Source organism: Tamandua tetradactyla, chromosome 2 (assembly GCF_023851605.1).
Source record: "Tamandua tetradactyla isolate mTamTet1 chromosome 2, mTamTet1.pri, whole genome shotgun sequence".
Classification (NCBI taxonomy): Eukaryota; Metazoa; Chordata; class Mammalia; order Pilosa; family Myrmecophagidae; genus Tamandua; species Tamandua tetradactyla.
This window is the reverse complement of record NC_135328.1, coordinates 216,367,015-216,392,794: the sequence shown is the minus strand read 5'-3', so window position 1 is coordinate 216,392,794 and position 25,780 is coordinate 216,367,015. Positions and strand designations below refer to the sequence as shown.

Below are 25,780 nucleotides of genomic sequence, written 5' to 3'. Positions count from 1 at the left end.
TATTTAAGACACATATCTCTCCTTTGGTGAAGTGTCAAGTCAAATATTTTGTCCATATTTTATTAGGTTGTTTGTTTTCTTGTTATTGAGTTATGAGAGTTCTTTAGACATTCTAGATACAAGTTTTTTTTTTTTTTTTTTCTTTTGCATGGGCAGGCACTGGGAATCGAACCCGGGTCTCCGGCATGGCAGGCGAGAATTCTGCCACTGGGCCACCATCGCCCGCCCAATACAAATCCTTTTTGATATATAATTGGCAAATATTTTGCTCCAGTTTATTTAGTCTTCTTATTCTCACAACAATGTCTTTTAAAGAGCAGAAGTTTTAAATTTTGTCAAAGTCCAATTTATCAATATTTTCTTTTATGGATCATGCTTTTGTGCTCACAAAGACTTATCTCCTATGTTTTCTTCTACAAATTTTACCATTTTATTTAGGACCATGATCCATTTTGAAATATTTTTTACACATGGTGTAGGTATGGATAAAGGTTCATTTTTTTGCATATGGATATTCAATTCTTCCAGCACAGCTGTTGGGAAGTCTCCCCTTTCTCCATTTAATTGCTTTTGCCAAAAATCAGTTGTCTCTATAGGTGTGGGTCTATTTCTGGATTCCATATTGTGTTCCATTAATCTATTTGCTATCTTTTTATCAACCCCGCACTATTTTGTTTACTGTAGCTTTGTGTTAAGTGATGACGTCATGTTGTAATAGACCTCTAACTTCGTTTCTCTTTCTTAAAGTTGTTCGGGCATTCTAGGCCCTCTGCATTTACGCGTAAATTTTAGAGTCGGCTTACCGATTTCTACAACAAAAAATCGGCCTGCTGGAATTTTGATTGGAATTGTGTTAAATCTATAGATCAATTTGGGAATAATCCATACCTTAACAATAATGACATTTCCAACCCATGAACATGGTATATCTTGCCACTCATTTAGGCTGGCTTTCATTCCTCTCAGCAGTGTTTTATAATTTTCAGTGTGCAGGTCTTACACATATTTTGACAGATTTATTTGTAAATATCTCATGTTCTTCGATGCTATTGTAACTGGTATTGCCTCTAAATGGAAGTTTCTGGTCATTCATTGCTAGTCTACAGAAATGCAATTTTTGTATACTGGTCTTGCGAACTTGTTAAACTCACTTATTAGTTCTAGTAGCTTTGTATGTGCATGTGTGTGTGTGTGTGCTAATTACAGATTTTATTAAGGGTTATTGAATTTCACAAAGGACAAAGCGATTATCAGCCGGCCAAGGAGTGCTGGCAGGTCACTACTGTCTGACCGTGGCTCTGGCCCATGCTTGCCCTCCCCTCCCCCATGACATGCCAAGCCATGGGAACGATACATGCTAAATGCATTTTGTTCAAATTGGTTCCAGTTGCTTTTAAAAAACAGGTCCTGTAATTCTTTCCATGTAGAAAATCATGTCGCCTACAAATAAAGGACGTTTTATTTCTGCCTTTTCAATTTGGATACCTTTATTTTTCTTCTCTGATTGCACTGGCTAGAACCTCCAGTCTATGCTATGCCCACAGGTTGGGCCATAGCCTTTGACAATAGAGAACCAAGCAAGGATTTAGCAGGGAAGGGAGATGGTCAGACCAGGATGCAGGTGTTGACGGGTGATGTTGGGGAGTGAACCACGTGCCCCCGAAGGCAGGCTCAGGTCCCAACCCTGGTCCCTGGGTGTAACCCATTTGTTAATAGGCCTTTTGAGGATGTTATCAGTTGAGGTGTGCCCAGACTGAGTGAGGGTGGCCTTCATCCATGAGGCTGAAGTCCTCAAAAGCAAAGGAAACTGGACATGACAAGAGAAGCCTCGGGGAGCAGTGAGAAGCTGTAAGTCAGTGGAACCCAGAAGAGAAAGGAGAAGGTGCAGCCATGGTGCACTGCTGTGTAATGGAAAAGCCAAGGACCTCCAAAGCCTGCTGGTCACGAGGGAGCAGGACTTCAGCCAACAAATACCCGTTGTTAGGCCAGCCCTTTGTGCGGTGTTGGTTTCAGGAGCGGCAAACTAAGACAGGTGAACTCGGACTCTCCTTATGTGAAGACGCATACCAGCAGCCCCAGCCGAGCGCTGACAATATCTTGGGACTGGCTTTCTGGAGTTGCGGTCAGGTCTCACCTCTCTTGCCCACCTGCCCCATGGTCAGCAGCCCAGGGCAGTCAATAAATGCTGACCAGGGCTCATTCTCTCTATGGCTACAAAACAGAGGGAGGGAAACCGCCTCACCTGGAAGGGAAAGGGACCCAGTGCTTCGGTCTTATCCCAGCAGCATCTAATTCCTTTGAATCTCTAACCAACGTGTGGATTGGGATTCAGGACTCCATATCTATCACTGAACTTGTTACATTTTACTTTAAAAAGTTGTGTCTGCCCATCATTCAAATTTTGGTGCTAGCGGAGAATCAAAGGATGGAATCTCAGCACTCAATCCTCTTACACCTGCCTTTCCCAGGTCTTTCCTCTCAGGAAAAGAAGGCAGCTGGCTGCTGGAAGATGGAAGTCAGCCACGTCTCAATGAACCCAGGCACCAAACCTTCCAAAGCCTTCCACTGCCCCCTGGGGAGGGGGCCACAAACCTCTCTGAGCTGTCACAGTCCATTGGGTAAAAATGCAGGGAAAAATAAACAAGGAAGAGACCTGGGACTGGGTCCCCTTTCTCATACATGGGAGTCCTGAATGTGGGCACTCGGCGGGTGGTAAGAGTCATTAAAAGGAGGTCTCTTTGGCGGGCATTGTGGCTGTGTGAGGCCCAGCCTCTGTTATTTCTTCTTTCTTCTCGGGGAGAAACTCTACCCCATTTCTCTTGGCAAAAATTCGGTTTATCTCCACAAACGTCTGGCCTTTGGTCTCAGGAATAACCACATAGATGTAAACAGCAGTGAGGAGGCAGATTCCCGCAAAGATGATGAAACTGTAGGGACCAATGGCCTCCTAGAGCAGGGAACAGAGAGAACAGGTGGGAATGGAGGGGAAAATAGCAGGGGCTTTGTGAGTCACAGAGGAGCATCTCTGTGGCCAGTTTTGCTTTTCTCCTGGAGTGGTGACCTAGCTAGGAAATTGGGTCCCACCTCAAATGTCAAAAAAGACCCCTAGGCTTCTGACCTTGAGACACTGAGAACAGTGAGTTGACGTGCTGACTTCCAGAAAGAGCGGAAGGAGGTGGCTGCAGGGATTTCCTCCTCGTTTCCTTCCTACTGCCTTTTGGCCTTGGCAGAGCAGAGCCCCTCTGTAACTAGCCGTTCAGCTTGGGAGGACTGGATCCCCTTTGCTGAGTGGGAAACTAGCCCATGAACAGTCTGCTTGGGTTTCACGGGGCCATGAAAGGGTCTGAGAGCCCATCCTTGGTGAACTAGGAGCCCCCTTCCTCGGGGTGGGGGCGGGGAGGGCAGCCCCCGGCCTCACCTGGACGGAAGGGAAGACGAAGCCCACGATGAAGTTGGTGAGCCAGTGCACCGCCCCGTCCACCATGAAGGCCGCCGGCCGCGAGGACTGCAGGAAGATCTCCGTCCGGAGCACGGAGGGCACGGGACCTGGGGGCGAGGACAAGGGGAAGGGGCTCAGGGCGAGGACAAGGGGAAGGGGCTCAGAGGGCCGGCTGGCGGTTCGTGCCTGCTCCGGCCTCAATCCTGCCTATTCCGGAAGGCCACGGAAAGCAGCTGCTGCACTGGGCACCTCCTGGGCACATGCGGAGCAGGTGGAGGTGCCACCGACGGGGGCCACGGGCAGCGCCAGCTCACGGTCTCTGGAGGCCCCCCGGGACCCCGCTGCTTGGACAGCCCTGCCGGGATTGGGGACCAGGAAGGAAGCCCACCCACCCCACCCGTTGGGGCATCTGGGGCAGGAGGCCCGGGAGGTCCATTTCGGAAAACCTGGAGTGGCACTCCCCTAGCTTGGTTTCTCCAAGGCCAAGGATGCTCAGTAAAGGCTTGCAGAAATGAGACGCTGCTTGGGAGCGGGGGATAGTTGAGTCTGTGGAACGACGGGCTTTGCCCTCACTGGGCCCGAGCCATTTTCTCAGGGCCCTTCCTCTAAGCTGGGGGCCCCTGAAATTCCCGGGAAGGCAGCTCCGGGGCGAGCCGCCGTGGGCACCTGGACTGGGAAGTGCTGCCCTCCAGTGGTGGGTCGGGGGAATGGCAGGTGCCGGGACTACACCTGGGTTTGGGTCTAGGTCAGATTTCTCTACCTTTTTATTACCATTCCCCCGAGGAGCCGGGAGGAAAAGGTCTGAGGACTGTTATCCTGACCGCCACGCCCCTATGAAACTTTAATTCATGCTGTGTCTCTGTGCTGTCAGTATCTCTGTGGCTTTATACATCCAAAGAGCAAGCTCGTCTGTCCCCTTCCCCCAGTGCCGATTCCTTGGGGGGTGTGGACAGAGAGTGAGGCTGCCCTGGGTGCTTGTTAGGGTGACGTCCCAAGACCCAGGGGGGAAGGGACCCCTTCTTCCAACTGTTCCCTAGAGGGGCGCTGCCGAAGGAAGGTGTCTGCCCCCGCCCTCCGTCCTGCTCCCTGTCTCACCTGGGGACCGGCCCAGGCCGGCCTTTGGGACCTGGCTGAGCTGTTGGGCATCTCCAGGCAGCACCCACGGGCTGGGCCGTGCCAGGCCTGTCCTCTCCCTCCCGCCTCCATGGCTGGGGTGCCCGGGAAGGCTTCCTGCCCACCACACTGTTTTCCTAGAGGTGCTCGGTCCCTGCTGCGGGTGCTGAGTGGAGCAGTGCCTGCATTTCAGGGCACGCACAACCCTTTTCAAAACGCAGATCCACGGGGATGCTGACACTGGAGGCGCCTCCAGGGGTGGGGAGGGCAGGTATAAAGGTGTGACAGGTAACCTGGGGTCTGGGAGGCTGCCTGAGAACCAACTCAGGTGAAGGCCCCGAGGGCGCGCTTAGCACAGGATGTGGATAAAGTGACAAGGGGTCCCAGCTGGAGAGGACAGGACGGGGACAGCGTGACCTGAGGTGGGCCCTGGACTTGGAGGGTTTGGAAACGAGCCCAGGTGCCCCAGATGGGTCTGGCTGGCAGGAGTCCCCTGTACAGAGGCTCATTTCCTCCCTGGGCTCTGGACCTCAGCCCAGGAACTTCCCTGAGCCAGGTCTGGGCACCTGTGCCCAGGGAGACACAGGTACTCACTAGGCCCGATGGAGTGTCCCACGATGTAGACAAAGACACAGATGACACCAAGATAGGACAGCTCGGGGACCGTGCTCTGTGGGCAGAGGCGGGGCTGTCTGAGTCTCGGTGGTCCTGGCCTGGGGCCTCCCAGTGCAGGCGGGTCCCCCCATTCCCCCTCAGGAAGGAATCACTCCTGGATTTCTGAGTACCCTCGCGAGCCTTCGAGGCTCTGCAGGATGGAGCGAGGCGAGCACCTGGCTCGACACCCCTCTTTCAGTTCGCAAAGAGCTTTCACAGTCCTTCTGGGAGGAGAACTGGGATGGGAGCACCAGCCTATGCTTGTTTTGGCCCCAGGCCCTCTCTCTGCACCTCCCACGTATTCATTCATTTTCTCTCCGCAGCAGCTCTCTGAGTCCTGACGGTTTGTTTCCATCCTACAGGTGCGGAGACAGCACAGAGGAGGCTGGACATGGTCTGGGAGGAGACTCGGTCCTCGGGGCTCAAGCAGTTGCCCAAGTGAGCAGCAGCAGGTGCCAGACTGGGGTCCACAGCACCGGGCGGAGAGGATCTTCTAGGCTTGCCAGGCAGGGGGTCCTGGAGGACCCCGTCTTCTCCAAAGCAGGTGTCGGCTCTGCCTCCAGCAGCTGGGGGAACGGCTGGCAAGCATCAGGCTGGCAGACTGAGACCAGGCCAAATGGTGAGCCCCAAACGACCCACACATTCGCTCTCTAAGCGCGGTGATGACAAATGCTCCGCAGAAGCATTTGAGCGAGGCGGGGACGGCCTCGACCGGAAAAGAAAACGCACTGGAAGCCTCTGAGCAGCGAGGGCCGACTGTGCTTCACCTTTCAGCAGAGGTAACAGCGGGGAGGCCAGGACGGAAGAGGCGTGGTGGGGGTTCCATTTTGACACTTCAAGCCAAGGAGGAGGAGGCTGGCCTGGCTGACCTGGGCTTGGGCTTGGAGGCAGCCGCCAGGACTGGCTGATGGGGGGACGCGGAAGCGGGAGGAGAAGCATGGCTGGGGATGAGGTCAGGGTTTCTGAAATATAACCCACGATGGCCTCTGGGGTGGCATAATGCTCACGTGCATTTCCTTCCTTGTGCTGGTCTATCGGCCCTAAACATCCTCCAAATTTATATTAGTTTTAAAGTACTTTCCAAAATAAAACTTTAACCAAAACCTGCTGTTCCCCTCCTCTTTTCTGCCGCAGGCCCCTGCTCTCTTGCTCTTCCTTGAACATAAGAACCAGCTTCTTCTCACCAGACATTCTTTGTGCTCACCCAATAATTAAGGAGAAAGTCACTGGGGCAAGGAGCACTTGGAGAAGAAGGAAAAGAATAGATACTGTCTCTAAACAGAATAATCTCCCACACAGTCTGTGTCCTCGCGGTTGGGAGTATTTCCAGTGAGATCTTTTTCATTGAAAAAGGATTGGGTGTGGTTTTACTGCAAAAAAACAAACCAAAACAAAACCCAGCAAGGGCATAGCGAGAGCTGAGGTTCTGCAAAATGCAGGTTTTAAAAAAATATTTCCTGGCATGGCCATCCCAAGTATTTTCAAAACTCTCGCAGTGAACATATATATGGTGAGAACATGACAAATTAAAAGGATGCATTCGTTGTCCGGCTGCCGTCCCGTGTAATGCCCTGAATCGGACAGTATTCCACCTGCTCCAAATGCCTTGCCTTGCAGTTCCCCATCCGGCTCATCCTTTCCTGGTCGCCGAGGTGGTTCTGAGATGAGGGCTGGGCCCATCTACCTGGCGGCTTGGTGGGGTTGCAGCCGGGAGCCCTGCCCGGTTGAGATACCAGGGGGTTGTCTCAATCACACCAGGGAATCAGACCCACCTCTCCTTCTGTACACGCTCTACCCCTCCAACTGGTCTTGGGATTTTGCTGTCCCTGCAGCCACAGCTTTGTCCTCCATCGCATGCCCGGACCCTACTTTATTCTGCCACCCAGACCCCGTCCTCGAGTTCTTGCACCTGCTCGTGAAGCCCCCCCCCCCAATTCATCCCGCGTGGAAATCTGCTAGTGTAGTTGTGCCCCAACATTTATTTACACACAGGGAACTGCCCCTCTCCTTGTAACGTCTCCCTCGCTGCTTCTTGGCGCCCCGGCCGCTTATTCGAGCGTGGGTAGCCATGCGGGCGGCCAGTGAAACCCTCCGTGGGTCATGTCCCGGCGGCACAGGGGCCATCAGCAAACGCTGTGCGTGGAGGGAGTGAGGGCCGCCCGCCGGACGTGGCGCGCCCACGGGGCATCTTAGGGGCCTCCCCCTCCCCTTGCACAGCCCCCCCACCGTGGGGCAGCAAGTTGGGGTTCAGACCTGGAAGAGGAGAGCCAGCGAGAGCCCCAGGCAGGCCGAGCCGCAGAGGCCGTAGCCCAGCAGCAGCAGGAACCGGCGCCCCAGCAGCTCCACGGCGCCCGCCTGCGGGGAAGGGGACGTGAGGGGACTGCCGGGACCCTTCGGGAGCCTGCGCCCTGCTCCCCGCAATGGGGACCCCCGTGGGGGCCTCTCTACTCCCCTCCCTGCGCTTTCTTACCACCCTCGCTGGCTTGCCCCGTAACTGCCCCGTTCCCTGTCTTGCCAAATCCTCTGGAGCTTGCTCAACCCATTGAGGGCTCCCAGCTAAGTCTGGAAAATACCAACAACTCTCTAAACCAAGTTTAACCTCAGAAACAGGAATTAACGTCATAACAATTTAGAGACGCTCTAAAGGAAGGAGCGTGGCGATGGTTTTGTAAACGAGCTCCCCTTGCCTGCGTTCCCGTTTACGCAGCGTGTGCCAAGAGGCAGAGAGATTCAGGTCTTAGATGCGAAACTGGGAAATAACAGTATTACGCCAACGACAACCCAGCACCTATTTCCGAACTCGGGGTACCGCCGTCCCCACTTTCATTTAGCTAAGGAGGAGCTGGAGGTTTTTGGGTGACCCTCTCGGGGTCAGGCCAGGAGCAGCCCAGCTCCCCCAGGCAGAGCCAGAACCCCACCCCCCACCCCACAGCCAGTGGGCCTTTGGTGGGGGCCCTTTGCCCCGAGAGCCCCCCGACTCACCGAGCCGATCGTGGCCAGCACGTTGAGGACCCCGGCGCCCACGGTCACGTACTGCGAGTGGGAGGCCGCCACGCCCGCCGCGACGTAGATGGTGTCTGCGTAGTAGTTAATCTGGAAGGAGAGCGCAAGGTGCTCGCGCCCGTCCTTGCCCACGGCCCTTCCCCTCTCCGAGCCCCCATTTCTGCTGCCATAAAGCGGGGCGCTGTGCTGGGCAGCTGAGGAGTGCGCGGGCTCCCGCTGTGCTCCCGCCTGCGGGCCCCGCAGCCCCAAGCTCGGCTCCTCTTCCTGCCCAGCCCCGCTCCAAAATCTCCAAGGTGCTGCTCCCGCCCGGGGAGCATCTGAGGGTGCCCCCTCTACCCTGACCCTTTCCTCTGGCATTCATTGGTTTCCTCCTCAACCTTTTACGTTTCTGGGAAGTGACTCCCCCTTTTTTTCAGACCTCTGTGCAGCTCTCCCCTCCACGGATGATGCAGCTGGGGCAGAAGCACCCATGTTCACAGGGAGGGACACCCAAGGGTCCCAGTGAGCATGTGCAGGGGGGCCCCAACCTGAGCTGGCCTGAGTATCTGCCCTGCCCTGCCCTGCCCTGGGAAGTCACGGTCGGGACCAGGAGACCTTGTCTCCATCCCAGTCTGGCTGGCCTCCTGGACAGAGGGGAGGAACTACTCCCGGGAGACGTCTTCTCCCTGAGACTGGGGAAGCAAAGAGAAATGCCCTGCAGCAAGAGAAGACTCAAACGGGTGCAAGGTGGGAGGGAGAGCTGAGGCAGTGAAGATTTCCTGGGCTTCCCACGGCATTCTGTCTGTTTCCGAGGCCCAAGCCTGGCTGAGCTATGTGAGTCTGCAAATGCAGTCTGGTTTTGCTTTAGCTACTTCCAAGGGCGTCCTGCCACCTGCAACCCCCAGCATCCATGTGACAAGGCGTGGCTACCCCTGGCCGCTGCCCTCTGGGACTGGGGCACGTCCCCCCGAGCTCTGACCCGCCTCGCCGGGGCCTCAGCTCGTTCCTTCTCAGAAGTGCACGTGGCACACAGTAGGAACACAGACACTACTCACAGCTGTTCAGGAGAGGGTCTGTGGGGTTCGGTTCTGGCCAACCTGGAGCCCTAAAAGGGGCTTTGCAGAGCCATCAGCCTTCCACTCTGGGGAAGCACCTTTCCCTCGCCCACCCCCAGCCCATGCGCCCGCCTACCGCGTTGACCCCGGACAGCTGCTGGCCGGCCATCAGCACGATGACGGTCACTAGCTGCCACCGGAGCGGCCGGAACGTGAGGAGGTTGAGCACAGACAGGCGGCCCTCAGCTTCCTCGGCCTGGTGCTCCCTGCGCATCTCTTCCACCTCGTCCTCCACATAAGCCCGGCCTCTCAGCCTCCTGAGGGCTGCGAGGAACAGGGCATCACACAGGGCATCCCACTCATCCTCCCCGGGCCTAGTGCTGCTGCCCCCCACACTGGGACCGTGTGCCCCTTGGCAACCCCACCCCACCCTGAGCAGCCTGTCCTCTCAACACTTCCATCTACTGTGACCCAACTCTGGCTCTCGATCTCACCCCAGAGCTGCCCCAAACCCCACCGTGGGTGCCCCCCAGCCCTAGGGCACTTCTGTGCTTTAGGGTGCCTGCGTCTTCAGTATGTCTCTGGGTCCCTCGCCTGCCTATTCTCTTCTTTGGGCTTATGGGGAGGGCCATTTGAAGGCCTGGGTGGAAGCCGGGGGGAGGAAGGGGGGTGAAGGGGCTCAGAGGGGCTTCGATGGAGCAGCCTGGGTCTTCCCTACCTTGACGTGCTGCTTCTTCGTCTCCTTTCTGAATCAGAGTGAACCGAGGGCTCTCGGGGAAGAAGGGCAGGGAGAGGAGCTGGAGCAGGGCAGGGATCCCCGTGATGGCCAAGAGCACGGGCCAGCCTGGAAGGAACCAACACTGGGACGTGGAGCCTGTGAGTCTCTGGGCCCCAGGCCCCGCTGACCTTCCACCAGTCACACCCTCCTCTTAGGGGGTCACTTGCCCACATGGTCCAGCCTTCAGTGAGAGCCAACGACAGTAGGGACAACAGATGGCTTCCTGAAACCTGTCCACAAAGGGGTCCCATTGAAAATAGAGAAAATAGGTATCAATCCAGAGAAGACGCTATTAATTTATTTTGCAAGAATGTTGCTTGTCTGAGGAAGAGCACATGCGTTAAAAGTTTGCTTCGGGCCCTGTGTCAATCAAGACAGTGGGTGAGATGCTTCAAGGCTCCAGCCCCCCACAGAAGCTTTGCCAACCAGCAAGAACTGGCAGAAGCATCGTTCTCCAAGCTCCAGAAAACAGAGGACTGCAGTAACAGGGCAAGTGTTGGATGGAGAAAAAGGCCACTTAAAAGCAGTGGGATTTAGAGGTGCCCTCCTCCCCGGCCAGCCCATGCTCCCAGTACAGATCCTGGGCCCCAGCTCCAGAGGAAGCAGAGCAGCCCTTGTGCACATACTGGGAGCTTGAATATGTGGGCAGATCTGACTGGGGGTCGCCTGAGCGACTCATTGTCCCTGAACTTGCCCTGGGTGTAGAAGGTGGTTCATCAAGCTCTCTTACAGAAAGGGCAAGGGACTGCTCATTGGAGGACACAGTGCGGTGTCCAGACCATGAGGAAATGGTATCCCAGGGAAGGGGGACATTTGTAGGTGTTAGATGGGGAATTCCTAGGGCCAAACACAAATATACATGGGCAAAAAGGCTTAGAGAATTCCCTACACTTTGGCCTGGAGCTATTCTGTAAACTCATTGTATGGATAAGCTATGAAGGAGAGAAGTCCATAGGACAATATGCAAAGACTGGGAAAGATGTTTTCTTTTTTTCCTTCTTTTTTTTTGGTTAGCTCTGGGCATTCAAGGAAAGCTCTGTCATAACACTAGCTGGTTACGAGCTTAAGGAACAGACACCTCAGAGTCTAAATTCCAGCAACAACACATTCAAATATCAAAATATGCAGGTTTCAACAAAAGATCACAAACGTGCAAAGGAACAAGAAGTGATAGCTCAGAAAAAGGAGAGGATTAAAGCATTAGAAACCATCAATAAGGAGGACCAGACATGGGACATATCAGACAGAAAAGACTTAAAAAATTGGTTCTATATATGCTCTATGAGGTAAAGGAAAACATGGACAAAGAATTAAAGGAAACCAGGAAAACAATAAATATAAAAAGAATAGAGAGATGGAAATTATGAAAAGGAACCAGAGAGAACTGAAGACCACAGAAACAGAAATTTAAAATTGCCTAGAGGGGCTCAACAGCAGATTGGAGCTGGCAGAAGAGAGAATCAGTGACCTTGAAGACAAGACAAGTGAAATCATCCAGTCTGAGGAGAGAAGAGGAAAGAATGAAGAAAAGTGAACAGAGCCTGAGGAAGCTATGGGAACTCATCAAGTGTACCAGTATCATCATGGTGGGGATCCCAGAAGGAGAAGAAAGAGAGAAAGGAGCAGAGAGAATAATCAAGAAATAATGGCTGAAAACATCCCCAATTTAATGAAATACATGAATATACACATCCAAGATGCTAAACGAACTCCAAACAGGATAAATCCCCAAAGACCCACATAACGCCATGTTATTACCAAACTGTCAAATGCCATAAATAAAGAGAAAATTTTGAAAGTGACAGAAAGAAGCACCATGTCACCTACAATAAGATTAGTGTCAACTTCTCATTCGAAACCATGGGAACAAGAGGGCAGTGGGAAGACATTTAAAATGCTGAACACAAAAAATTGCAAACCAAGAATTCTATATCTTGCAAAACCATCTTTAAAAATGAGGGACATTTTAAAAGACGTTCTCAGTGTGCTGGTTTGAAAGGCTGTATGGACCCTAGAAGAGCCATGTTTTAATCAATGTTCCATTTCATAATGGCAGAATAATCCCTATTCAATACGGTATGTTTGAATCTGTAATTAGATCATCTCCCTGGAGATGTGATTTAATCAAGAGTGGTTGTTACGCTGGACTAGGTGATGACATGTCTCCACCCATTCGGGTGAGTCTTGATAAATTTCTGGAGTCCTATAAAAGAGGAAACATTTTGGAGAATGAGAGATTCAGAGAGAGCAGAGAATGCTGCAGCACAACGAAGGAGAGAGTCCATCAGCCAGACATAATGGCTGAAAACATCCCCAATTTAATGAAATACATGAATATACACATCCAAGATGCTAAACGAACTCCTGAACTTCATCGGCCTTCTTGAACCAAGGTATCTTTCCCTGGATGTCTTTGATTGGATATTTCTATAGACTTGTTTTAATTGGGACATTTTCTCAGCCTTAGAACTGTAAACTAGTAATTTATTAAATTCCCCTTTTTAAAAGCCATTCCGTTTCTGGTATACTGCATTCTGGCAGCTAGCAAACTAGAACACTCAGTGAAAAAACAGCTTAGGGAGTTTGTCACACTAGACCAGCCTACCAGAGATGCTATAGAGAGTTCTGCAGGTTGAAAGGAAAGGACAATGGACAATAGATCAAAGGTGTATGAGGGAATAAATATTTCTAGTGAGGATAATGGCATGGGTAAATATAAATGCCAGTAATATTGTATTTTTTATTTGTAGCTCCATTTTTTCTTCCTATAGGATCTAAAGGTAAGTGCCTAAAAGTGGAATGATAAATCAATGGTTTTGAACACATGGTGTGTAAGTATGCAATCTGTGAAAAGAACTACATAAAGGTGGGGGGACAAAGGGGTATAAGAACATAGTTTATGTTTTCTATTGAAGTTGTTACACTAGTATCGAATCAACCAAGATTGCCATAGATTAGGGGTGTTAAATTTAAGCCCCATAGTAACCACAAAGAAAATATCAGAGAACATCCAATTTATAGAGTCAGAAAGTAGAGCACAGGTTACCAGGGGCGGGGGTCAGGGGTAATGGGAAGTTGATGCAGAATGAGCGTAGGGTTTCTGTCTGGGGTGGAGGGAAAGTTCTCATAACGGCTGGTGGTGAGGGTCCCGAAATCTTGTGAATGTGATTAATCCCACTGAATGATGTGCTTGGGAGGGGTTGGGATGGGAAGACTTACGTTGTGCATATGTTTCTACAATTAAAAAACTAAAGAAAGGAAGGACAAAAGAGAAACTGAAGAGGTAATAACAACTGAACGCAACACATGATACTGTATGGGATCTTAGAATGGAGGAGAAAAGGCACAAAAGGACATTATTGGGACATAAGAAAATATGGAATACAGAATGTAAGTTTTATAGTTGAATTTCTTAAACTTGGTCACTGATTTAAGGTGATTTCATAGATAAATATTCTTGTTTGTAGGCTGTGTACATGGAAGTATATGTGCTGTATGCACCTGCTCCCCAATGTTCAGAAGACAGACAGACAGACAGACAGAGAGAGAGAGAGAGAGAGATGGAATGATACAGCAAAGGTGGCAAAATGTTGGAATTGGTGGATCTGGGTATTTGGGGAGGGGGCTGGAGGTATGTTGACATTCTCTGTATGGGGTTTGTATAGTTTATGCAACTGTCCTTTTAAAAAAAGTTTTTGAAAATATAAAAAAAAAAGTTTACTCCCCAAATGCAAATCAAAACCACAATGCAGTAGCACTTCACATCCATTAGGATGGCTATTTGCTTTCTAAAACATGGAAAGTTCCAAGTATTGGTGAGGATGTGGAAAAGTGAGACCCCTCAAACAGTTTTGGTGGGAATGGCAGCCACGTGGAAAACAGTTTGGCAGTTCTTCAAAAAGTCAAATACAGACTTGCCATATGACCTGGCAATTTCACTTCTGGGTATATTCCCAAAGGAACTGAAAAGAGGGACTCAAACTGATACTTGGACACCAAAGTCCAGAGCAGAATTATTCCCAATAGCCAAAAGGTGGGTGCAACCCAAGTGTCCATCATCAGATGAGCAAACTATCCATAAACAAAATGTGGTCTCTGCATACTTGGAATTACTGTGTCGTAAAAAGGGATGAAATGCTGGTACATGTGATGTGACAGCATGGATGGAGCGTCAAGACGTCATGTTGAGTGAAATAAGCCAGACACAAAAGGACAGATGTATGATTTCACTTGTATGAAATATTTAGAATAAGCAAATCCATGGAGACAGAAGGTAGATCAGCCATTACCAGGGGCTGGGGGAGAGGGAGAAGTGGAGAGTTATGACGTGAAGGTACGGAATTTCTGTTGGGGTGATGGAAGATTTTGGCAATGGATGGTGGTGATGGGAGTGCAACACTGTGAATGTACTTTGTGCACTGAATTGGACAAGCCATGGCCTGTTCCTAGTTTGATGACTGGATATCTCCTCATCTCGTTGGCAGCTGGGTTGGGGAAAGGTTGCAGAGCTGTGCCTGTGTCTGGAAGGTTTGGATTAAGGGATGGGGGTCCTGAGATTTGACTAAGGGAACGGGATCTGCACCCACTTACCTCCCACCCCTATTTGCTACGATGAGAATTGGACAAGTCATTTAACTTCCTCAAGCCTCGGTTTACACATCAGTAAAATGGAGGTGATAAATAATAAGAATCGCATAGGGAATCGTGAGGGCTGAAGACACGCAATGCGTGCAGCGAGTAGCAGGAGTAGAATGGCATAAACTTCCTTCAGATCCCATCAGCTTAAGTCTTCAACTGCAGTTGGAGGGTTTAATTTTTCAATGCCCTGGGGCCCTCTGGGACTCGTTATCCTTAATGATTGTCCACTAAGCCACCAGCTCAGAGCCTCGGAGTCTCTTCAAAGTAGTGTGGGGAACACAGAGACATGGTGCACCCACCAAGGAACGGGGGTGGCAGTGGGTCATCTGAATATGTTTCATCTGGACCTTTTCCAGTGTAGCCTCTGGCCATGCCCCCGGGTGACCTTTTCGCTCAGCCATCTCCACCCTCCCGCCTGCACTCTCCTCCTCCACCTTGACTCCTACTTCACCGAGGAGGCTGAAGCACTCAGAAGGAAGCCTCCCCACGCCCCAGAGTCCCCGGGGATGCACCTGGCTCCCTATTGTCCGCTCCTGTGTTCATTTCCACCCGTGGAAAACCCCCTTCTCTGCACCCCACACCCAATTCCAGCTCCTCCTGCTCCCTTTAGAGCCAAACACCAAACAGTAGCCTCTCCTGCTCCTCCCTGATTCTTCTCCTCCTGAATGTTTTCCAACCTCCCACCACATCTCCAAAACAGCCTTCATCCAGGCCACCAGTGTCCACCAAGGGCCACACTATCCAGCGCAAAGGTCACCTCCCAGGCCTCCTGCGGCCCCGTGGAGCACAGCATGGCTCCAGCTGAGATGAGGACGGTGCCCAGTGTGCCTGCAGCTCGGAGGTTCCCTCCCCTCCTCTCACCTGTGGGGGCCTGTGGTTACCTGCGGGGTTCCCCAGGATGGCCTGGAGGCTGAAGATCTGGGCCAGCAAGATTCCCACGATGACGAAAACCTCGGTCATGGTTCCCAGGGTGCCCCGCAGGTGCCTGGGAGCCAATTCGCCCAGGTACATGGGAAGGGCGCTGTATGCTATGCCTAGTTTGGACAAAAGGAAAGTCGGGGGAGGGGCCCAGCAGCCCAGCCACCCAGGCCCGGGAGCTGCAAATTTGTCCAATTCTATTTCGTAGTCCAGAACCTTCCCTGAGGTCAGCCCCAGCCTGCCTGCTTCCGTCCTCCTGTGCAGGTGGAACTGGGCCGCTCCTAACCATTTCATAAGGCTTTTCAGAAACCCCTTTTGAATCCTCAGATCCCACGGGGTCAGGGGAGGGGTTCAAGGCCACTGTGTATCTCTGACTCAATAGGACTTAAAGACAACTCTTTGCCTGGGTTTATCCTGATTTTCCTGTAACATATATTACTTGTTTGCTTACTTTTCTTTTTTTTTGTATGCTGCATGACGGGGTCACAATTCATTATTTTTCCATGTGAGTATCCCATTATTGCAGCACCATTTGTTGAATTTTTTGTTTGTTTTGCTTGTTTGTTTGTTTTTTGGGAAGTGCATGGACTGGGAATCGAACCCGGGTCTCCCACATGGCAGGTGAGAATTCTACCACTTTGAACTACCTTCGCAGCCCCCTTACTTTTCTTTTTGATACAAGTCGTTATGGCTCAGAAGCCCCCTTGAGGCCCTGGATGCTGAGTTCTTTTGCTTGAAGCCCCTTCACATCCATTTAAACTGTATACCCTCCTCGGAAATGGCCTTACAGACTGTATTAGTCATTCACACCTCCAGGAACAAGTATGTTTTTAAAGATCCTTCTGATGGAACATTTTGCTCTGCAAAGGGCCGGGGACAGAGCATGAGGTTCGCAGGGGCCCGAGAGCTGGGAGGGGAGTCTGGGCCCACGGGGAAAGGGGTCCCAGTTAGAGCAGGAAGAGCCGAATGCAGCCACCTGCGTGGGAGACACTCCCCACATGGGGACCCTGAGGGGGCGTGGCGCTCGGCTGTCACCCCCATACCTGCGCAGACTCCCACGATCACTCGGGAAAAGATGATCAGCTCAAAAGCCTTGGCCACCTTGCTGACACCCATGAGGATGGCGGGGAGGATGGCGAAGATGTTGTTGATCAGGAGGGTCCCTTTTCTGCAACAACAGGGGTGCCCAGAGGGCAGGGGGCTGAGGGGCAGAGCACCCCTCCCCTGGCACCAGCTCCTGTTCTGCCCTCAGTCATCGGGGAGGTGCTGGGAATAGGCCTGAGAGGGGAGCGATCAGTGGAAAGAATAAGAAAGCAGGGATGAAAGAGCGGGAGTTCCAGGAAGGACGAGCTGGGATGGGGGGTGGGTAGGGCACTCAGGTACTTGCAGCAGCCTGAAAATGGTAGGGGAGAAAAAGGAATGGGCTGCCTTGGTAGGTAGTGAGCTCCCTGTCACCAGTGGGATTCAAGCAGGAGCTAGACTAGACCACTGTCAGGAATGCTGATGAATGGTGTAGGGTTGGACTAGATGATCGCTAAGGTTCCTTCTAAGTCTGGAAAGCCATGACCCTATGAAGGAGAGGCGGGAGTGCTGGAAAGAGCAGCCTGCTCGAGGCACCCTGCTCCCCTCGTGCCCCCACCCACCTTTCTCCATGCTGTGTGCCCCAATGCTGACTTGCACCAATGGCTCCCTTGCCCCTGCACCCTCACCTCGGGCTTGGGTCTTGCCAGAGGAGAAGAGCATGGATTAGAAGGAAGGAAGGGCGCCCCTCGCTGGGGCGGCTGCTGGCTGGGGTCTCAGCTCCTGGCAGCTGCCCCCCTGACCCCCTCCACCCCACCCCCGCAGCTCCCGGAGCTGTGCTCCACCTTTGCCCTCCAGGGCTGGAGCAGGAAAGCTGCTGGCAGCCCCAGGACACTGCACTCCTCTCATGGTTTCCCCATCCGATGCCCATGCCCTCGGACCCAGCCCACACGGGGGTGTGGGGCCAGTCACCCCAGGAGGGCCAGGCTCTGGTGCCAGGAGACAGAAATCCAGAAACCTTGCCAGAGTGGGTCCCGAGAGCTTTGTGAAAATGCCCTGGCCACGCGGCAGAGGCCTGCCCAGGCAGACGACAGGCAGGTAGGCGGCTTCCTCGGCCACTTGCCCACACTGCCACCCTCCAGGGAGCTGCCCACGGGGCCCAAACCGGATGAGCAGAGCGGGGAAGCAGCCCCGAGGCCCAAGGAGAACAGCCCACACGCTCCTTACACACACACACAAACACACACACACAGCAACATATGTGCACACATGCATACAGACATGCACATATACACATGAGCACACCACACACAGAGACATACACATGCACACACACAAGTGCACACACACATACACACATACACACATGTACAATGCACACCACACATGTAACCACACATGCACACACTGCCTTGGCTGGAAGCTCAGACAAGGCAGGGCAGACTCCACTGCTCCTCCCGGGCCTCAGGCTCCTCATCTGTAAATGAGGACATGTAAGACAGTCTCCGAGGCCCCAGGTCTGTGACTGGGGTTCTTCAGGGAACAAAGTGGAGGCCAAACCTGGGCTTCTGGAACAGTCCGTTATACAAAATGTTCCAAATTAATAAAAAGACTGACTTTGTGGAATCAGGAATCACTACAACACATTGATGTTTCCTCCATTCAAGACCACACAATATGGAGTATTAACTTGACCAATTTAGCGTCTAGAAGAAGAGGTCTACGGGTCCTGCTTTAATTACATAATTTTCTACTCCATTTTCTTTTATGCGGGAAAATGGAATGTGTTAAGGTTTTTGAAAAGTCTGCTTTCTGCAGAGGGCTTCCCGCCCGTCCCCACTCGCTGCCCTGCTGGGCCTGTCCAGGCCCCGTGCGCCTGTGACTCCTACCGAGCGGGGACTGAGCCACCGGAGTCCCCCTGCGCCTCCCCCCGTGCGGCCTCGGCTCCCACTTCCCGTTCCTGGGAACCTTGACCGGGCAACGGTCCTTATCTGTGGAGTCACGTCTTTGGAGCACCTGGACCTCAAGCCAAAGGTCAGCGCAGCCACGCACGCCCAGCAGAGGACAACGCAGCAGCTTTTCTCTTCCGGCGGGGCGGCAGCCGGGCACGTGCAGCGAGCCAGATCTCCTCCGTGCCCGCGGGCCGCAGAGCAGGCGGGGGCTGCAGCAGGCACCACCCAGGCCGCGGCCACGGACCAGGAATCAACCCCATCGACAGGCCACGAACCACGAATCAACCCCATCGACAGGCAGGTGCTGCACAGCTGCAGAAGTGCTTCGGCGGCTGCACCCTGAGAGCGGTGGTCTCAAAGGCCCACCACCTCCATGGGGGTGGGGGAGACACTGTCCTTACGGAGCACCTGCCTGGGGGAGGGAACCCCAGAGGCACTCTGGGACGTGCTTTCAGGTCATGTTGAGTGTGGCCACGTGGGGCCTGGCGCCTTCCCCCAGGTGCACAGCCACCCGGACAGGGCGAGGGTTGCTCAGGTGAGTTTTAGGCGCGAGCGCAGCACACCTGCTGTTTACCTGCCACACCTGTCTACCATCACGCCGACAACCAGCGAGCCCAGCAAGCCGCCCAGCGGAAACACGGCCACGGTGCAGGACCACAGCAGCAGCGCGAGCTTCTCATCCATGAACGTGCCGTGGCGCTCCCAGTAGGTTTCGTTATAAAATGACTTCAGGACCTGGAAAACATTGGCCTGTCCCCAGCGGAGAACCCTGTGCGGCCCCCGAGAGACGAGGACGTTATGTGAACTCAGTTGCTCCCTCATTGCTGCCGAAAGAGATGTTCCTGCCAGTACCTGCCTCCCCCACCCCCACCTGGGACACAGGCGAACCTGCTGTCTCTCTGCTGTGACCTGAGAATTAAAGAATAGACTGTACGCTAGGACGGGGCAAGAGGCAACATACAAATACGCATGCTGACTGCATGACTTCAGGCCAGTCATCTAAACCCCAGAAGCCTTAGCTTCCTCATTGGCTATCGAGAGAATTTGTGAACATTAAATGTGATAAAGTGATGGAACATTGAATCAGAAAAGATGCTCCATCAAAGGCAATACATCTCCATATACTCACACACGCTACGGGCCATTATGTAGTGTTTCCTATGGTGTCTGTTGAACAAGGTGCAGCTATAAAGCAAGGACGCTGGATACGGCAGAACTCACACCCCAGGTGAGCAGTCACTGCACCTGCTCCCACCTGAGTCGCTAGGTCCCCCCCTTCGGGCCCTTCCAGGGACAGGGCCGCCCGCAGCATCTCTGTCCTGCCTCCCTGGTCCTGCCCTCTCGGCCGCACCCTCCCAGCAGCCTGCAGACTCTGCTCCCTCCTTACGAAAACCTCACTTGACACCCTCACCTTCCTCCATTTCCCCTGCTCCCGCAGCACCGCCTCTACTTCCCCTCCCTTTTGCTCTCTCTTGAACCCACTCCCAGCAGGCGTTTGTCTCCAGCGCCCACCCTGAAGGTCACTCCTGCCCTCCACGAGGTCAGAGGTGGTGGCCAGCTCTCAGGCCTCAGCTCGCGCCCAGGGCAGGGGTTCCTGCCTGCTCGGCCTCTTCCTTCACCTGGCCTTGGAGACACTCTGCCCCCAGGGCCCCCCCAGCAGGGCCAGTGTGTCAAGGGTGCCCAGAAGGGTGGCACTCCCTGGGGACCCGCATCCAGAGCCGGAGGAGGCAGGGTGCTGCGGGGAAGGGTGGCAGCCTTGGGGAGAGAGGGGGGACAGTGATGGGGACAGCGATGGGGACGGCGGTGGCCTGCCTGTCCCGGGCTCACCTGGTGTGGCGTGTTGACCACGGCGATGTTGTAGCCGTACTGGAAGGCCGAGCCCGAGGCGGCACTCAGAGTGGCCAGCACCACGGCGGGCGGGAGCTGTGGACACGAAGCCATGCTCAGCTCTGTAGACAGGGCCTGGACCCCAGAGGTGGGAAAGGTGGGGCCTCCGCCACCCTCCACCTGTGCCCCGGGTGAGGCCAGGGGAGGTGGAGGGCGAGGCCGGAGGGGGACGGCAGTCAGGACCCACCCCAACCCACCCCATCCACCCCCTCACCCTACCCTCACCCCAACCCCTTGCCCCACCTACCCCACCCCCACTCTCACCCCTCCACCCCACCCCCTCCCCTATCCTTTGCCCCACCGTGCCCCAGCCCCACCCTCACCTCCACCCCATCCCCACCCCCACCTCCAGGTACACAGCAGTGACTTGACTGCCTACAGCCCTCAGCCCTGCACACTCTGCCAGCCAGAGAGTGGCCGGATTGGGGCAGCGTCTCCTGGGCAGTGAGGGTCGGGGAACAGGGTGGGGGCAGGTTGGGGGAGGCTGGCATCGCCAGAGCTGGGCTCAGCTCTCCCTCCTTGCCTGAGCTGATGCTGCTCTGCCAGGGCTGGCGCCCGCCTCCCAGGTCAGGCCACCCCCTCCTTGCTGGAAGCTTCAGGAAGCCTCGCCTCCCTCCACAAGTCCCCACATCTGGAGCGAAAGTGACAGTGACAGTTTCCTAGACCTGGCACTTACTCTATGTGGAAGCGAGGCAGGTGGGGGAGTCCTCGTCTCTTTCTCCTCCATCCTGGCAGCAGGTGTGCGGGAAGCCCACCGGGAGCTCGGCACTGCGCCGCCCCCAGCACAGCCAGCTCCGTCCCTTCCCTCTGGGATTTATGACCCTTTGGCCTCTGCACCTGCTGACTTCCCCAGGAGCACATTTTCATGAACGTGCGATAAGAGTTACAGTGATTTACCTGTGACAATCCCACACGGGCAAGCAATGTCTTTGTATCTACTAACCTGAAACCAAAACCCGAAGCTCCCCAATTGCATCACGGTGGGAGAAACACCCGACAGGGTTCCTAGAAATGAGACATGTTGGAAAGGAAGCCAGGCTGCTGTTTGACTCTACACTGCGTCCTCTGTAAAATCTCTCTGTCTATACCAACCCTTCCGAATTTGGACTAATTGTCCATTTGGGAGAAAGAGCAAATGAAATAATTTTAAAGAAATGTTACTTTATTATTTATAATTACACCCAACAGTATTAAGTAAATGAATGCAATAATTGAACGAAGGTGCTCATTTCAGAATTACCTCTACTGGGAAGTACTGAATAAATCATGACGGGCGAACTAATTGGAATACTGGGCTGCTATTGAAAAGGCCTTTGCAATTAGGAAAATTACGTAGAAGTTATGAGCTTCATGTTAAGTGACCAGAGAAGGAAACATGGGCTCGCAGGACGGCGCAGGAGTGGACGGCGCAGGAGTGGACGGCGCAGGAGTGGACGACGCAGGAGTGGACGGCGCAGGAGTGGACAGCGCAGGAATAAGCAGGTGGAGAACTTTTTCTATCAGGCTTCTTGAAATCTGTCCACCTCCTTCCATGGCCCACTGCCAAGGCTGCTTCCACGTTTTTAGGTACGCAGCTCCCCACTTCCAGGTACCGACACCAGGATTAGTGTCCTGTAGCTTTTATACGAATTGGCGCAAATGCAGTGGCTTTAAACAACGCAAGTTTACCACCTTACAGTTCTGGAGGTTAGGGGTTGGAGACGGCTGTCTTTGGGTTAAAGTTAAGATGTGGGCAAGGTTGCATTTCTTCTGGAGGCTCTTGGGGAGAATCCTGTTCCTTGTCTTCCCCAGCATTCCTTGGTGGATGGCCCCTTTTTCTATCTTTGTAGCCAGCCACGCTGGGCGAAGTCCTTCTCCCACTGCCCTCTGGTTCCCTGCTTTCTGCCTCCCTCTTCCCTGGCGATGGTTCGGGCTCACCCCGATAATCCTGGACAGTCTTCCATCCAGGGCCATCTGATCAGCAAGCTTAATTCCATCTGTAAATTTAAATCCCTTTTGCCATGTAACATAATATACCCACAGGAGGCAGGGTTCAGGATGCAGACATACTGTGTGTGTGTGTGCGTGTGTGTTATTTGGCCTACCACAATCATCTTCCCGTTTGCTTCTAAGGACACTTGAATGCTAGTTCACGGATCTTTCCACTTTATTTGCCGATTGAATGCTGTTTTCTCTTGGCCTGTCTCCTGTCTGATCAGGTCACAATGCTCACATATATTTTGATAGCGTTTGATTAAATTCTTTATGTCTCCCCTTCCTTTCTCCGAGTCTGCAGTCCAGCTGAGAGCAAAGCCAAGCTCCTTCCTCACCTCCTTCCACTTGGAACTCTTCCCCCAGGTCCTGGGTCGCACATCACCTCCTTGGGAGGCCCCCTCTAGAGCTTCCTTTTCTAAAGTCTCCCCACCCCTGGCCAGGCATGCTCTAGCACTACCATGAGGTGACCTTGACTATTTGTTCACTTGCTTTTCTGGCCATTAGATCCATTAGACTCACTGCTTGGCGCCTAGAGGTGCTCGGTAACTATTTGTTGAGTGAAGGACGGTCCTTAAGTCATGATCCCACGATGCTTCCTCCACCACGGCTTTCCAGAACAACCTCTCCTCTGTCCTGCACACTTCCTGCCCATTCCTGAAGGTTCAGTTCACAGCTTGTCTATTCCTTGAAGGTCATTCCCGCTCACATTCATTCATTCAACAAACATCATTACGTGTCAATAAGTTCCACGCTCTCTACCAGGCATTGGAGCTGCCCAGATGCTCACGAGCTCACCGCGGACCCCTAGCTGAGCACAATGCTCTCTCCCTTCTGTTAAATCTGGCCGCTCCATGTTTCATTTGGGGTTGCGCTTTTGTCCTCCTTGTAAATTCCTTGGAGACAGAAGATGTCATGCACAGGCCACTTCCTTGTCCCTGTGCCCAGCAGAATTCTGGGTGACAGGAGCAACCCTCCACCAGCACCCGATCAGCCGGCTGAGGAATTTAGGAGAGGGGACGGCGAGGGGGCGTTCCTGCAGCTGTGCTGGGCACTAGCCCTCTGCCTCCCCACTTCTCCTGCAGAAACTAGGAGCCAGCCTTCGAGGAAGCAGATTTAAGTTGGCAAGACTCTGTCTCATTAAACGTCGGGAGCGAACATTGGATTTCAGATCTGCGGCCGGCTGCAAGCCCTTCCCTCACTGCCAGGGCACATTTTCACCCCTTCTGATCTCTCTGCCCGGGTTGTGAAGCAACATCAGGATCCAGGGGGAATGCAGTAAAGGCTTCGTAAAGAAAAATCTAGTCCATCTGAAGGACTAAATTTATCCTGTGATTCCATTCCCCCTATCTAGAAAAATGTCCTCTCATTTAATGTCTTGGTTCATTATCAGAGTAGATAGGAATTAATGTTTTTAAAAATGCTCTTACTTGCAAAACAGAAACCAGGCATCCCTGTGTCAGTCCACCAGATTTTGGTCTGTGAAATTGAGAAATGTGGAAGCCACTGGACAAACCGAGCTAATGGGGGATGGACATGCAGCCTCGGGACGGCCGCCTCTTCCTGGTTCTGCTGTGTCACCCCTCAAAACCCTCCTTGTGAGAAAACAATCAAAGAACCATAAAGTCTTCTAGGCACTGTGGACACAGCAGTGAGGAAGAGGTCTGCAGCCTTCCTCCCCACAGGCCCTTCCCTTGCTATCTGGCCCTAAACTTGATGGGCTTCCAAGAAACCTCCCATTTCCCTCCTGACATTTTCTAATTCTCCTGAACTGTCATTTCTCCTTAGCCTTCACTTATCTTTGGCCCCCAAGGCTCTCCAAACTTTTTGTCGTGCCTTCCCATCAGTAACAAAACTCAGAATACAAACCTCTAATATATGTATACTTCATTTTTAAGTAAATTAGACACATGCACATCATATAGGCGATAAAACCCACACTCGGAGTTAGAAGGGAATGTTGGGGTTGAATCATGGGCCCCAAAAGGATAGGTTCGGATCTTCATCTTTCCTGCAGGTGTGAACCCATCTGTAAATGGGACCTTTGGAAGATGTTGTCAGTTAATGTGTGGCTGAACTGAAACATGTGGTCCCTATTCAGCATGCCAGGAGCCCCTACACAGGAAATCAGGATGCAGCAGGCAGAGAAAGCCTTAGGAGGAGAGAAGGAAGCAGGGCTCCGCCTGGAGGGAAGGGTCCCACAAGCCCTCTGGACTCAGGGGAAGTGCGGCCCTGCCCGGTCTCGTGGGGGGCCTCCAGCCTCCAAATTGCGAGCCAATAAGTGCCTGGTGTTGGCACCAACCCATCGCAGGGCATTTGTCAGGGGCAGCTCTGGCAAGCCAAGACAAGGAGGAAGGAAAAAAAAATAAATGTAGGGTCTAATATTTTTCTCTCTGCCTCAGTTGATCCTACTTCCTTCTCTGGTCCCAGCAAAAGGCCGAGCTGGCTCCTCTGTCTTCTTTGGTCCCTTATGGGGTTCCATCCCCCTTCTTGTTATCTCCTCACTCCGTTACCCAGGGTCACCTTACTTTGCAGATTTGGACCTTAACCTATTTCTGGATCATTTAGAAAGGATCTGATCTCCTCGCTTCCTCTTCGGCTGCCCCACAGCAGCAGTGGGTCTTTTGGAGGTGCAGGCGGGGCATAGGCTGGGATTCGAACTCAGGTCTCCTGCATGGAAGGCTAGCATTCTACCCCTGAACCACCCTTGCACCCTAGCAATGGGCCTTTGAATTGCAAATCAGATCCTGATTTTGAGCTCAGACTCAAACCAGCCAGTGGCTTCCCGTTACACTCCCAGTGAAGTCCTACCTCCTCCCAGCTCCCTGCCTCCGACCCCTCCCTCTCTCCCTGCTCAGGCCCCACTGGTCTCCGCTTATTCCCTAAATGTGGCCGGCCCCCTCCCACCGCTAGGCATCTGTACTCGCTGTTTCCTGGGTTTGTCCAGATGCTGTCCCGGGGTGGTTTCCCACATTCAGGGAGGACTTCCACTACTTCCCTCTGAAATTGGCAGCCCCCTGCCTCTCACCCGTGACACTCCTCTATTTTTCTTTATGGTGCCTCTCACTCCCCGACCTGGTATATCCCCAGTGCCTGGAACAGTGCCTGGAATGGTGCTTGGTGCACAGTAAGTGCAATGAATGTGTAGCTTCCCCATATCAATGTCTCTGCTCTCCAAACCCCGGAGCCATAGGGCCAATTTCCTTTCTACATCTTTACTGTGAACTCCTCTGTCTGGACAGATATAAAAATACTTTATACCTTCTCCCCAAACTGCCAGCTCCCCAAACCCTTCACCACTGGTCCACGGTGAATCCTGGGAGGGATGCTGGATTCCTCCTCTGATGGCCGAGGGGTCGCCAGATCCTACCGC

At 53.1% G+C, this 25,780-nt stretch overlaps 1 protein-coding gene across 1 annotated transcript; it reads right to left on the bottom strand.

The window, feature by feature from the left end:
* Positions 1–2,626: 2,626 nt before the first annotated feature.
* On the bottom strand, positions 2,627–15,670 carry SLC2A7 (solute carrier family 2 member 7). Its single transcript, XM_077138135.1, has 8 exons — positions 15,541–15,670; positions 9,962–10,087; positions 9,380–9,567; positions 8,189–8,299; positions 7,460–7,561; positions 5,147–5,222; positions 3,419–3,546; positions 2,627–2,947 (listed from the first exon to the last, which is right to left on the bottom strand). The coding sequence occupies exons 1-8, from the start codon at positions 15,668–15,670 to the stop codon at positions 2,723–2,725; spliced, it is 1,086 nt and encodes a 361-aa protein (XP_076994250.1). The 3' UTR covers positions 2,627–2,722.
* Between the last annotated feature and the right edge of the window lie 10,110 nt (positions 15,671–25,780).